The following is a 14,029-nucleotide window of genomic DNA, read 5'->3' as shown; positions in this document are numbered from 1 at the left end:
AGCCGTCATATCGGTTTCGTCCGCGAGGAACGTTTTATTTTAATGACATAATTAGTAATCAATGTATGATCCATCCTGTGTATATGTAATTCTGTGTGATTATTTTGGTATTTAGTATAGAAATAAACCACATTTTGTTAGCCAGGGTTTGTGAAGATAACCAAGAATTTTACGACGTTCAGATGAGACTGAATAAGGTGACAATTAATAATTGACTGCTATTGATATAACATATTACCAGTGTCACATTCTGACCTTAGTTCCTTTGTTTTGTATTTGTTTTAGTATGGTCAGGGTGTGAGTTGGGGTGGGCAGTCTATGTTCCTTTTTCTATAATTTGGGATTCTGTGTTTGGCCTGGTATAGTTCTCAATCAGAGGCAGCTGTCAACCGTTGTCCCTGATTGAGAACCATACTTAGGTAGTCTTGTTTCACTTTTGAGTTGTGGGTGATTATTTTCTGTGTCTCTGTGTTCCACACGGAACTGTTTCGGTTTGTTATTTCACTTTGTTATTTTTGTATTTTGTCGTGTTCAGTTTGTTCTATTAAATATGGACACTTACCACGCTGCGCATTGGTCCTCCTCTTCTCCTTCATACGACAGCCGTTACAACCACGTCTTTAAGAGTTTATTCGGAAGACAACAGCTCTATAAACATTCTTCGGTAGTTTCCCGACTTCCTAGTTAATTACATTTACATGATTAGTTTAAATCAGGTAATATTAATTACAGAGAATTGATTTTATAAAATAGCATGTTATATAATTTAATCCATAGTAAAGACACAACAATTGGAAAGCAGTGGCTGTACAGTAGCGTGCTATAAATTACTTCAGAGCTCAGGCTCTGTGCTTCATAGCGCTGTATGGGTTTTGTTTGACTGACAGTCTTGTTCTGTACATGAGTACCGCACGGGACAAGAAGTTGCCCCCTTCACTCCTGCATTTTTTGTTGTCTGAGTGAGGGAAGGCCTGTAAATTAAAAGGACTCAATGTGTTCTGAAAGATGAGACGTTGAGGATTATAATAAATACAATTTTGATGTCATACAAGCAAGCCAAACACCTGTGAATCCAAATTTGCACACTTCCATATCATAAAACTCATGTCATATACAGCATCAATGTTTATGATAACTAGGTTTGATATAAGCTACAAGATGACGTGACATCACACTGGGTTGTTCTTTACAGAATGAGCCTATGTTTGTCTATTGTGAAGACAATTTGCCGTGGAACATGCGCTTGAATGCACACAACTCCTTTCTATGCTCACCAAAATGACACTCTCTCTCTCTGAATTGCCTTGTGAAAGCTTAACATTGTAAGATCACATTTTATAACTTAGCTAGTCATGTTGGCAATAGAACAAGCTTTCAGATGATGCCCACCTGACGCAGATTGATATTTAAACAGGGACGTTTTTGGATTGCGTAAAAAAACAACAGTAATTGTGTGATGGCAGGGATAAAGGGTTGTGATCCAAACAAAACAACTACAAGTGTGCTTGCTTTAGTTTATCAATGCCACAGCTAGGATAGATTTTTTTTTTAAACGTATCATTGAAGACTCTTCTTTGAGCTAAAAAAAGTGCATTGTAATGATGTAGGAACTGTGCACACTTTGGAGAGTTGTGTGGCCACTTGGAAACATTTCCCACAGGTGTAAAGGGTTAAGACCTTGCTATCTGGTAGTAATTATCATTCAATAGCGCCAGTCAACAATGTAGCAGCAGCCTAAAATGCTGCTAACCTTTTTCCTTTCTGCCCTGATTATTCACAATAGAAACGTGCAGCCTTATTGCATATTCCCACCCTGGACATAATATGTGTGTATCGTGGTCTGAGATCTGTATCATATTCCCACCCTCGACATAATATGTGTGTATCGTGGTCTGAGATCTGTATCATATTCCCACCCTCGACATAATATGTGTGTATCGTGGTCTGAGATCTGTATCATATTCCCACCCTCGACATAATATGTGTGTATCGTGGTCTGAGATCTGTATCATATTCCCACCCTCGACATAATATGTGTGTATCGTGGTCTGAGATCTGTGTCATATTTCCTCTTCCTTGAAGAATTAAATACATTTCTCTCTCTCTCTCTCTCTCTCTCTCTCTTTTTCATCATTCACCTTGCTTTCTATGTTTTCTTTATTCCATCAGGACCAAATATCCATTTGTTGTATACAGAGCTTGGACAATGGCCCAAACATCCCAGTATATCTTTTGGAGATCGATTCCACAATGGAATTGATTAAAGCTTTAAATGGCTGGCGGATCTCTGTCATTCTGTCTCTCCTGAAATGCATAATCATTCATCTGATTCCATCTGTACCATTTTCCCACAGTCCACATCACGACAAAGTAGCAGCATATCCAAGCAGAAGTAATGGACAGAACGGACACACCAAGGACAGAACGGACTATATGTCTTTTCAAGCTCTCTCTTTTTCAAAGTAACGGACGATATGTCTCCTTTTCAAACTCTCTCTTTTTCAAAGTAATGGTTGTATCATGATTTATCTAGTAACAATATGATAGCACTAATATGAGGGTCACAACAGGTCACAACAGGAAATTGAGGTAATACAGTTTTTGTAAGGAAAGGAAAAGATTGGGTTATTGTGGTAATAACATTGAGCCACAGAGGAGACCTTTGCTTTATGTTAGATATGTGGATTTTGAAGCATTCCCCCCAAAAATGACCAACCACTGTATTTGTTCTGTTTTTCTCTATGTACAACTAACCAAACCAAGTTCTGAAATCCATCAGAAGTACTGCCAGTGCGTTTTCCAAAGTAGGACAGCCTCAGTCTCAAGGCGTCAACTTATGACTAAAACCACTACCAGTTAAGTGTTCAGGCTTTATTCTGATCAGGCTATTGATGGCAGTGTCTTCTTCTTCTCTGCCCATCATAGGGAGGAGGCCATCATGTCCACCTACTTTGACACAGTAGATGATCTCCTGGCGTCTTTCGGCCCGGTCCGAGACTGTTCCCAGGACAACGGGGGCTGCAGGAAGAACTTCAAGTGTGTGTCGGACCGCAGAGTCGACTCAACAGGCTGTATGGTGAGTTACTGTCACCTCTGTAAAACCTCTCGAAAGAAATGTAATTCCCACATTTATTCTTAGTATGACACAATGAGAATTGCCACATAATGAAGTGCTATATGTAAGTGTAATGTCTCAGCGATGTGTAATTTCTCAGTTAGAGGATTCATAATCTCCCATAATTTAGAGGATTTATGTGATTCAGTTTGACTTCATTGAGTTAAGATGCTTTAGGCAGTTGAAGATCTGCTAATTAACACATACACATTGATACAGAGGAAAGGGAGTAGGCGCCGGTCGTTTCCCACCACATTCTGAAGAGTGTTAGGCATTCCATGATGATAATGATCTTGGGACATGTTTCTAAATCTGTGATTGGCAAAAGTGTGAACGTTCACACCACCTGCTTCCATATTGCAAGTCAAACAGGTATAAAACGAAGATGTCATGATCCCAGGCTTACTCAAATCATGAATATCCCCAAAAATATAGTCTGAAACTGAAATTTTAGGAGTAGCTACATTGCCACACCCAGAAACGTTAGTTATAGGCTGTCATACTGTCATACTGTAACCTACACTCTTAGAAGGGTTCCAAAAGGGTTCTTCAGCTGTCCACATAGGACCCTTTAAATAACTATTTTTGATAACATGTAGAACCCATTTTGGTTCCACTTATAACTCTCTGTGGAAAGGGTCCTACATGGAACCTAAAAGGGTTATTTAAAGGGTTCTCCTATGGGGATAGCCGAAACCCTTTTAGGTTCTAGATTGCACCTCATAGTGTACTGTAGGAAACATATTACAGTTGATTTGATATGCAATACAGTACATCTTTGAGTGAGCGGGGTTGGTCGTTTGCATATTTACAACGGGAGGAGAGATGGAGGAGAGACGGGAAAGGTCCAATGCCAGAGGTTTGGCTGGAGTTTGGGCGGGCTCTGAGTCGTAAAACAATTACATTTATGGGGCAGTTGGGTAGCTGTGTGATGGATGGCTTGATCATTAGGGGATAGGGTGCTGCTGTAATTTGACTGGCCTCTGGGCTGTATGTCCCTAAGAATGAGAGCCAAACACTGATACTACAATTTCTACTGGGGCTGTTAAAATAATTGCTGAATCGAGAGAGATCTGCTCAACTCTTGCTATGCTACTCTGAGAGCCAGCTTAAAAGGGATTTTGCCTCACACAACTATCAGAGAGTAATTGTTTTACCCACAAATGTAATGTATTGCTAAATATTGCCTTATACCACTCAGAGGTCTTTCACATGAGGATTCACCAACACAGTGGACAATAGTGTTCTTATAGTGCAACATTGTGTTAACCTGTTGCAGCTTACTTTACATGCCTCCAATTTGTAAAGAGATGGAAACATACATATTTATTCTACATCCATATACACTGACGGGACCATTCACACTGGAAACTGTTGAGCATGAAAAACCCAGTAGAGTTGCAATTCTTGACACACTCAAACCAGTGCACCTGGCACCAACTACCACACCGTGTTCAAAGGCACTTAATATTTCGTCTTGCCCATGAGGGTACAACACTCATGTAGAGCATTTGAGCACAGCTTTATTTCAGGTAATAGATACGCGGGGTTGTATCCAAATCATTGCATTTCCATAATGTTTCAAACATTTATCCCTTTAGAGGGATAGGTAGAGTCACTGCATACAACTCAGCTCTTACTCCAGACATAGTTACCATGACAATCTGGGATGTTCTCGGAACCATATACTGTATCATAAAAATATGCCATGCTTGAGAAAAAGGCATCTTTAGTCACCAGGACTTATAAAGGGTGATGTAGTGCTTGCACTTTGTTTTTTTTATCATCAAAGGTGAGATTTTTCACGAGTGCATTAGATAAAAGCCCATGACCTAAGCTCCTGTGGCTGAAACCTGAAGTTCATAAATATGTAGTAACAAATAGGGCAAGAGTTATCTGCTTTAACAATGAAAAATAACTGTGAAAAATATTAGTTGGCACTAGCGTCCACTAAGTAGTGTTATTCATTGAAAGTCAGTTTTTTTTTTTTACATAAATCTCTGGATATACAAGGTAACTGCCAAAATAAAGGAAACACCGACATACATTGTCTTAATAGGGTGTTGGTCCACCACGAGCCAGAACAGTTTCAATGCACCTTGGCATAGATTCTACAAGTGTCTGGAACTTTTTCCCACAAGAAATTCAATAATTTGGTTTTGCTGATGGTAGTGGAAAATGCTGTCTCATGGGAGATTCTGGAGTGGCTCCTAAGTGTTCAATTGGGTTGTGATCTGGTTAACTGAGATGGTCATGGCATATGGCTTATATATTTTTCATGCGCATCAAAGCAGCAAACCACCACTCGTGCCATATGGGGGCATTGTCATCCTATGGGGGCATAGCCATGGTAGGCAAAATAATGTCCTACCCAGCATTTTTATAAGCATAATGTACTTTTAATTGCTTAATTAACTCAGGAACCACACCTGTGTGGAAGCATCTCATTTCAATATACTTTGTATCCCTCATTTACTCAAGTTGTACCATTATTTTGGCAGTTACCTTGACATTTTAACCATATGGCTGAAATACTTCATGTTTATTGTTGTGGAACGGAATGTGCACCATGTATAGGTACATCAATTGAGTTATGATGGTGCTGTATCTCTTGGCTACGTGTTCTTTTCTGAAACATATACTGCCTCCCACGTGTTATGTTTCTTCTATCATCTTTTCAATGCAGTCACTCTCTCCCCCCGTTTACCGCTTTCCATTCAAACATTCAGAGTGAGACGTGAGCTACGTGTCAACTCTACTCAGAAAGACATTGCTCTCAATGTGTGATGATCCCTTCAGAAGCTAGGCTAGCTTTTCATTTCATGTGTTGTTTCTTACCTTAAGGTTAACATTGAATTATGGCTTTCATGGATATTTTTTCCATCTTTTATGGACTGAAACTATAGCACTTTTTCCAAAGAGGAAAGACGCAAGACAGAGACAAATGTCAGCTAGCACATCAGAGAGAACAGAAGGAGGTATTATTTTTTGACATAATTTGTCTTGTGCCATATGGTTTTCATCAATATCATGACCAATTTAGCATTGATTAAGAGGTATGACATTACCATCAGAGGGGAGAAAAAAAGTAAAGGAAAATAGTTTTGATTGACAACGAAGGAAGCACATTTTGTGGGCGACTTAGCAAAGTGAGATGCAATATGGGTGCTCAATCAAGCTATGTAATTAGTGTTTAAATACAGTAGGCATTTATTGACTATGTTGTTAGTGTATTTATAGGTACTTTTAACAACCCATAACACAACATTTTAAGACATCATTGGGAGTCCTTGTCATCTCCAAATTACTTAGGAAATTGCTACAAAGAGATGAGTACTCTGCTAAAGCAATCATATTTTGCCTCTTTTTGTGAAAACGAATCCTTTTAAGTGTGCACTCCACCTCTCTGTCTAAGATGTTATTACTGAGAGAGTGGATGAGAAGCAGATATATAAACCTCTTAAACTGGCCAATTTGAAGGGTTCAGGGTAGGAAATGCTATAGTAGGTGGCTTTGGAAGACACACAAAATAATAACCATAACAGGGGAAGTGGTGGAAGGGCAGGAGAAGAGGACGTTGCGATCAGATGAGCCTGTTTCATTTAACGCAATGAACCACGCTAGAACTCTATGCCATTGTCTAACTTGTCTTACATTTCTGCTACTTCTACTGTCGATGATTCAAATACCCTGCAACAGGCCACTTTTGTGTCTAAAAGAGAATTATAACAATGCCTGTTACAGTATTATGATCTTTCCCTGGTCTCTTTATATTTGCAATTAACATTCATGCCAAGCAAACAGTTATCAGTCTTTTGCTTAAAAATCACTTACCAATGTGCAACTCCCTATTTCTGTCTGTCCGGCTTTGGTTCCTTCAATAGCCTTTGAGTGCTTTGTCTACAATACATCAAGTTGTTTTTCAATGGCGCTCAGTATACATAATATTGTCTGACGACAAATGATTGTGATTTTCTACATTTGTACATTTTTTTTAGCAGACACTCTTATCCAGAGCGAGTGAGTGGATACATTTCCCTACTTTTTTCCATACTGATCCCCTGTGGGAATCAAATGCACATCCCTGCTCACCATCTGAGCCACACGGGACCGTTTCCTTAAGTATTTCTCCAGTGGTTACGGTATTTCAGTTTACTAAACCCACAGCAGCTATGCACCATTAGCACTGTCATGTAACGAGGCCTCACAGGTTTCAATGTTCTTTGCTCTTTATTTATTGACATGCTTTCATTTCCTCAACGCACTGTCTTGACATATCACTGGTTCTGTTTTGATACGATTACTGACTGCCATTAAGATCCACATGGTTTATCGACAACCTTGTGTATGACACAACACACTGGTGTCAACCTGACTCTTCAGAAAGAGGAAATAGCTCAAATGTCCAAAAACCAGCATGTTTGATTGCATTGCACTTTTAGTGTGATGACACAACCCAATGTTTTTGTTTTCATGGTTTCAGTTCACTGTCAGAAGTGTGACTTTTTTGAGTTGTGTATTTAGTGTAGCCTATATTCTTATCACACAAAAGCAAACTGCAGACATGAGGGAAACTGTCGCCATGCCAATTGAATCCAATATGCCTTCATTTCAAGGAATTAACATGTACTGTATCAGAGTAATGGCAAAAGCTAATCTTGTCTGGTGTATATTTCCCTGCACTCCAAGGATAATTATCAAATATTCCTGCAGCACATCTGAAATATATTATGAAATAAAAGAGAACAAGCGATAGACTAAAAGCGTATTAATTAACAGACTATCGACTGAGGTGCAATAAACTAGTTCTAGCTTTGGGTTGATAAGGATGAATCTGGTTCCCATATGTGAAATTCTAATTAATTTCCTTGCATAATTCAGATCTCATTTGGAACGTTGCTGAATGGCCGCTGTTCCACCTCGCTAATTTGTTGCTAGCTTGTTAATTAAATTATTCAGTCCATATTCAGGCAAGTTGGCTATGTGATCCCAATGCCTCTCTGCCCATGGCCATGTGCACTTTTTAAAGCATCAGTTAGAGTCAACTTGGTTGCTATTGTTATACATGAAAAGGTAGCATGTTGTTTTCAAACTGTTTGCCTTTCTTTATTCCTGTTTGTAGGGGTGGTTTTTGAGAACTGCAGTTTATTCCTCCAAAGTGAGTGATAACTTTAACGATTCACACATAATCTTGAACATTGCCTCCTGTATTGTGCCTCATCCTGATATATGGATAGATATTAAACTGCTCTATAACAGAGCCATCTTGGTCCTACTCAATATGTTCCTGTCTTCGTTTGGACAGCAATGAGTTTGATAGAGATTCATGTTGTGTCTTAATAGGAATTAAAGGTCTTGTCTGTCTTAGATTATGAATCAAATAAATCCTTGTTTATTACCAACAGATCTTAAACATAATTTAACGATTGTTATCCCCAACAAAGCTGATTGGTCTCCTTAAAAGATAACTAACCGTTTGAGCTTCAATTGTAAATCGATTCTAAGCATGCCCTTTAAGGCTCTGAAAAGGTGGCAGTCATTTTGATGATTAAAAAATAACAACTCAATTTGTTGAAAGGTTACGGTGGCCGTTTCAGCTGCTGCTCACGCCTGAAGCTAATTATCCTCCTACTCTCTAGGAAGTAGGCTGCTATTTGGTTGCTGCTATTTGGTTGCTGCTATTTGGTTGCTGCTATTTGGTTGCCGCTATTTGGTTGCTGCTATTTGGTTGCTGCTATTTGGTTGCTGCTTTTCGTTGGCACCAACACAAGGTACCAGTGATCAAACGCAATCACTAGATAGAACAATTAATAGAATAGTTATACAATACACGTGTTCCCAGCAATAATTATATGTTTTTAATTTGCCTCTGTCAAGGCTTTTTCGATTTACGTGTATTTTTTTCCGATCCAGATTGGGCCTTATTATGCAATAAACGTGCATCTGTTTGTGTGTGTGTGTGTGTGAGTGAGTGTGTGTGTGTCTGTGTGTGTCTGTGTGTGTATGCGTGTGCGCACTTGTATGAGTGCTTTCATATTGGCAGGCATGTGTGTATATGTGTGTGTGTGAATGACTATGTATGCATTTGATAAATAATACATTTTCATCATATAATCATCATGCTCCATACCCCAGTAGGATGCTGCCATGGCAGGTATCTACTCTGATTGCATAGAGGGATGAGGATTCAAATGACAAAAATGGGTCATCCCATGTCATTTCAGCAAGCCATGACACCCACCATCTCAGTGTCACGCCCAAGCTGTTTTTTCTCTGTGTTGGTTGGGGCGTGATAGTGACTAGGGTGGGTCATCTAGGGTTTTTGTATGTCTATGTTGGCTTGATATGGTTCCCAATCAGAGACAGCTGTTTATCATTGTCTCTGATTGGGGGTCATATTTAGGTAGCCATTTCCCCATTGGTATTTGTGGGATCTTGTCTGCATTTAGTTGCCTGAGTGCACAACATTAGCTGCACGTTTTGGTTGGTTGGTTGGTTGGTTGGTTGGTTGGTTGGTTGGTTGGTTGGTCGGTCGGTCGGTTTATTAAAATGATGTGGAACTCTACTCACGCTGCGCCTTGGTCTCATCATTACGATGAACGTGACACTCAGATTGTTCTGAAATTGTTTCTGCAGTTAGAAACATAAAATATTAGCATTCCTTTAACATTGTTTTGTCTAAATATAATTAGATCTCTGAGAAATTAAGCTAATTGACTGCACCCAATTTGGTCTTAAAAAAAAGAAGTGTATTTATATAATGTCCAATAAATATAGAACCTAAAATCAGATTTGTACCAAACCCCCGCAAAATCCACCCCAAAAGTATCAGTATCAGTTCTCTGTCTGACAAGTAAACTGTGCAAAAAAAGGAAGGTACTCTCACTGTCAACTGCGTTTATTTTCAGCAAATTTAACTTGTGTAAATATTTGTATGAACATAACAAGATTCAACAACTGAGACATAAACTGAACAAGTTCCACAGATATGTCACTAACAGAAATGGAATAATGTGTCCCTGAACAAAGAGGGGGTCAAAATCGAAAGTAACAATCAGTATCTGCCAGTTCTTGCTGTGAGATGTTACCCCACTCTTCCACCAAGGCACCTGCAAGTTCCATGACATTTCTGTGGAGAATGGCCGTAGCCCTCACCCTCCAATCCAACAGATCCCAGAGGTGCTCAATGGGATTGAGATACGGGATCTTCACTGGCCATGGCAGACCACTGACATTCCTGTCTTGCAAGAAATCACGCACAGAACGAGCAGTATGGCTGGTGGCATTGTCATGCTGGAGGGTCATGTCAGGATGAGCCTGCAGGAAGGGTACCACATGAGGAGGAGGATGTCTTCCCTATAACGCACAGCGTTGAGATTGCCTACAATGACAACAAGCTCAGTCCGATGATGCTGTGACACACCGCCCCCCAGACCATGACGGACCCTCCATCTCCAAATCGATTCCGCTCCAGAGTACAGGCCTTGGTGTAACGCTCATTCCTTCGACGATGGTGAGACAAAACCGAGAATCGTCAGCGAAGAGCACTTTCTGCCAGTCCTGTCTTGGCCAGCGACGGTGGGTTTGTGCCCATAGGCGACGTTGTTGCTGGTGATGTCTGGTGAGGACCTGCCTAACAACAGGCCTACAAGCCCTCAGTCCAGCCTCTCTCAACCTATTGCAGACAGTCTGCACTGATGGAGCGTTCCTGGTGTAACTTGGGAAGTTGTTGTTGCCATCCTGTACCTGTCCCGCAGGTTGTTTATTTTTTATTTTTTTTATTTAATCCCCAATTTCGTGGTGTCCAATTGATTTAGTAGCTACTATCTTGTCTCATCGCTACAACTCCCGTACGGGCTCGGGAAAGACGAAGGTTGAAAGTCATGCTTCCTCCGATACACAACCCAACCAAGCCGCACTGCTTCTTAACACAGCGCGCATCCAACCCGGAAGCCGCACCAACTGTGCACCTGGCAACCTTGGTTGGCGTGCACTGCGTGATGAGACAAGGATATCCCTACCGGCCAAACCCTCCCTAACCCGGACGACACTAGGCCAATTGTGCGTCGCCCTCCGGACCTCCTGGTCACAGCTGGTTAGCGCGAACCCAGGGTCTCTGGAGGCACAGCTGGCGCTGCAGTACAGCACCCTTAACCACTGCACCACCCGGGAGGCCCTTTGCAGGTGTTGTTCCAAGTGGTCTGTCACTGCGAGGACGATCAGCTCTCCATCCCGTCTCCCTGTAGCGCTGTCTTAGGCATCTCACACTACTAGCATTGCAATTTATTGCCCTGCCCACATCTGCAGTCCTCATGCCTCCAGGCACATTCACACAGATGAGCAGGGACCCTGGGAATCTTTCTTTTGGTGTTTTTCAGAGTCAGTAGAAAGGCCTCTTTAGTGTCCTAAGTTTTCATAACTGTGACCTTAATTGCCTACCGCCTGTAAGCTGTTAGTGTCTTAATGACCGTTCCACAGGTGCATGGTCATTAATTGTTTATGGTTAATTGAACAAGCATGGGAAACAATGTTTAAACCATTTACAATGAAGTTATTTGGATTTTTACTAATTATCTTTGAAAGACAGGGTCCTGACAAAGGGGCATTTCTTTTTTTGCTGAGTTTAGTATTGAGCTGCAGCTTGGAGTAATGTTTATTCATGTTATGTAATGTAATCTCAGTGAATTTAGTTTTGTTTTTTACATGTTCAGAAAAATTGTCATTTCTGTGTCATTTATAAAATGTGTTAGGTTTATGTTCTATCCTTTATCCATATTACCAGGTTCTGACCACTAGATAGGGATGTTCCTGCTCGTTTTTTAAGAATACCCCCTCAATATTAAAGGGATAGTTCACCCAAATGACAAAATTGCATATTGGTTTCCATACTCTGTAAGGAGTTTATGGACAAGGTGTGAGAGCAACCCATGCTTTGGTTTTGTTTACCTGGTCACTGTTTCAAATGTTAACTTTGTAGCATTTGTGGCACAAATCCAATGCATGTCAATGGTACCTACACTAAATGATCAAAAGTGCTTTTTGAAAATTACTCGTCAAACATCTCATTTCAAAATCAGGGTCATTAACATGGACTTGGTCCGCTCCTTTGCTGCTATAACAGCCTTCACTCTTCTGGGAAGGCTTTCCGCTAGATGTTGTGACATTGCTGCGAGAACTTGCTTCCATTCAGCCACAAGAGCATTAGTGAGGTCAGGCACTGATGTTGGGCGATTAGGCCTGGCTTGCAGATGGCTTTCCAATTCATCCCAAAAGTATTCAATGGGTTTAACGTCAGGGCTCTGTGCAGGCCAGTCAAGTTCTTCCACACAGATCTCGACAAACCATTTCTGTATGGACCTCGCTTTGTACACAGAGGCATTGTCATGCTGAAACAGGGAAGGGTCTTCCCCAAAATGTTGCCACAAAGTTAGAAGCACAGAATTGTCTACAATGTCATTGTATGCTGTAGCTTTAAGATTTCCCTTCACTGGAACAAAGGGGCCTAGCCCAAACTAAGGGTCTTAACCCAAACCATGAAAAACAGCCCCAGACCATTATTCCTCCTCCACCAAACTTTACAGTTGGCACTATGCATTATGGCAGGTAGCGTTCTCCTTGCATCTACTAAACCCAGATTCGTCCATCAGACTGACAGATGGTCCAAACCTGGTAGTATCAGGATGTAAGCTGGAACACAAACCTTAACAACTTCATTTATTTGAACAGGGGAATAAAACATCACCAAATTCACTGAGAATACATTACATAGGATGAAGAAACAATACTTAGAGCCAGAGATCCATACTACTTGTCTGACATAGAGAATTCATTCTATATACTGGTTGTTGTGGTGGGTTTGGAGTGGGGTGGTGTGGGTGGCTGTTGACCACTTCTTTGGACTAACTCATGTTTAGAAAGAGCGGTACAAATCAGATGTTAGGTACTGTATTTATTGAATATTATGTGAATCCTATATACTAAAATGGCCAATTTGGGGGAAATAAGTTACCTTAATTTCTCTTAGATCAAATTATATTTCGACAAAATAATGTTGCAGGAATGCTAATCTCATCTGTTTCTAACAATTTTTAAAAAATCAGAATAATCTGAGATGGTGGGTGTCAAAATCCTCTTTCTTGTTCTTTTTGAGGTGGAACGACCCAAAAGAAATGTTTATTTTTCCTGGTCTGTCTGTGAAGACAGAGTCCGCTGTGAATGAAATATAAATGAAGCAGGACTAATAAGATTGTGTTTCCCAAACTACCCCACATGGAGCCCCGGGGCATATGTTTGGACCAGCGGGCAATCTTATTAAAAGTTTCCACAGACTCTACTCCCTCTCTCTCTTCCCTCCACCATCAGCATTCAAACTGACTTCCAAAAACTCCCTAGCCCGGTGTTGATTTGCAAAGAGGATAGACGCCAGCATTGATGTGAGTAATGCTGTCCCTCACAGCTCATTGAAATGCAGATACAACTATATCAAAGGCCTGGAGAGCTGTGTTCAACCTGTGATGTCAAAACCTAAAAGAGAGGGAAGGAGGAAAGATAGAAAGTATCACGGCCAGCTTGTTCAATTTCCTCCCATCCCGAGTCTGGACTTTGGATCATAAATCTCCAGCTAGGAGGCTGTTAGTTACCCCGCCACTCGTTTGTACTTCCAGGAAATGGAAATGGTATTCTATTAATTGGTATTCTGAATTAAAGCTGGTGGCGAAAGCTCCCTGCCTGTGCCTACATGATTAATGCAAATATGTGCCAACGATTAAAACTTCCCTTGCACAGCATGCCTCAGCGGTCAGAGTTGTGGTGGTATTTTCTCTTTGACTCTTTTAGGTCTGCTTTACAACACCCCATGCCAGAAAGGAGTGAGACATACAATGGTATTGCCTGCCACGCTTGGGCTTGAATTCC

General features: G+C 40.8%; 1 protein-coding gene across 1 annotated transcript in view; it reads left to right on the top strand.

Moving 5' to 3' along the window:
• LOC115123043 (astrotactin-2-like) overlaps positions 1-14,029 on the top strand; it is a 267,117-nt gene that overhangs the window by 63,142 nt on the left and 189,946 nt on the right. Inside the window, exon 7 of the mRNA XM_029652338.2 lies at positions 2,926-3,076. Within this exon, the coding sequence (XP_029508198.2) occupies positions 2,926-3,076 (151 nt within the window). The remainder of the gene's footprint in view (positions 1-2,925; positions 3,077-14,029) is intronic.

This window comes from Oncorhynchus nerka, linkage group LG4, assembly GCF_034236695.1.
Source record: "Oncorhynchus nerka isolate Pitt River linkage group LG4, Oner_Uvic_2.0, whole genome shotgun sequence".
Taxonomy (NCBI): domain Eukaryota; kingdom Metazoa; phylum Chordata; class Actinopteri; order Salmoniformes; family Salmonidae; genus Oncorhynchus; species Oncorhynchus nerka.
This window is presented reverse-complemented; position numbering and strand designations above follow the sequence as displayed.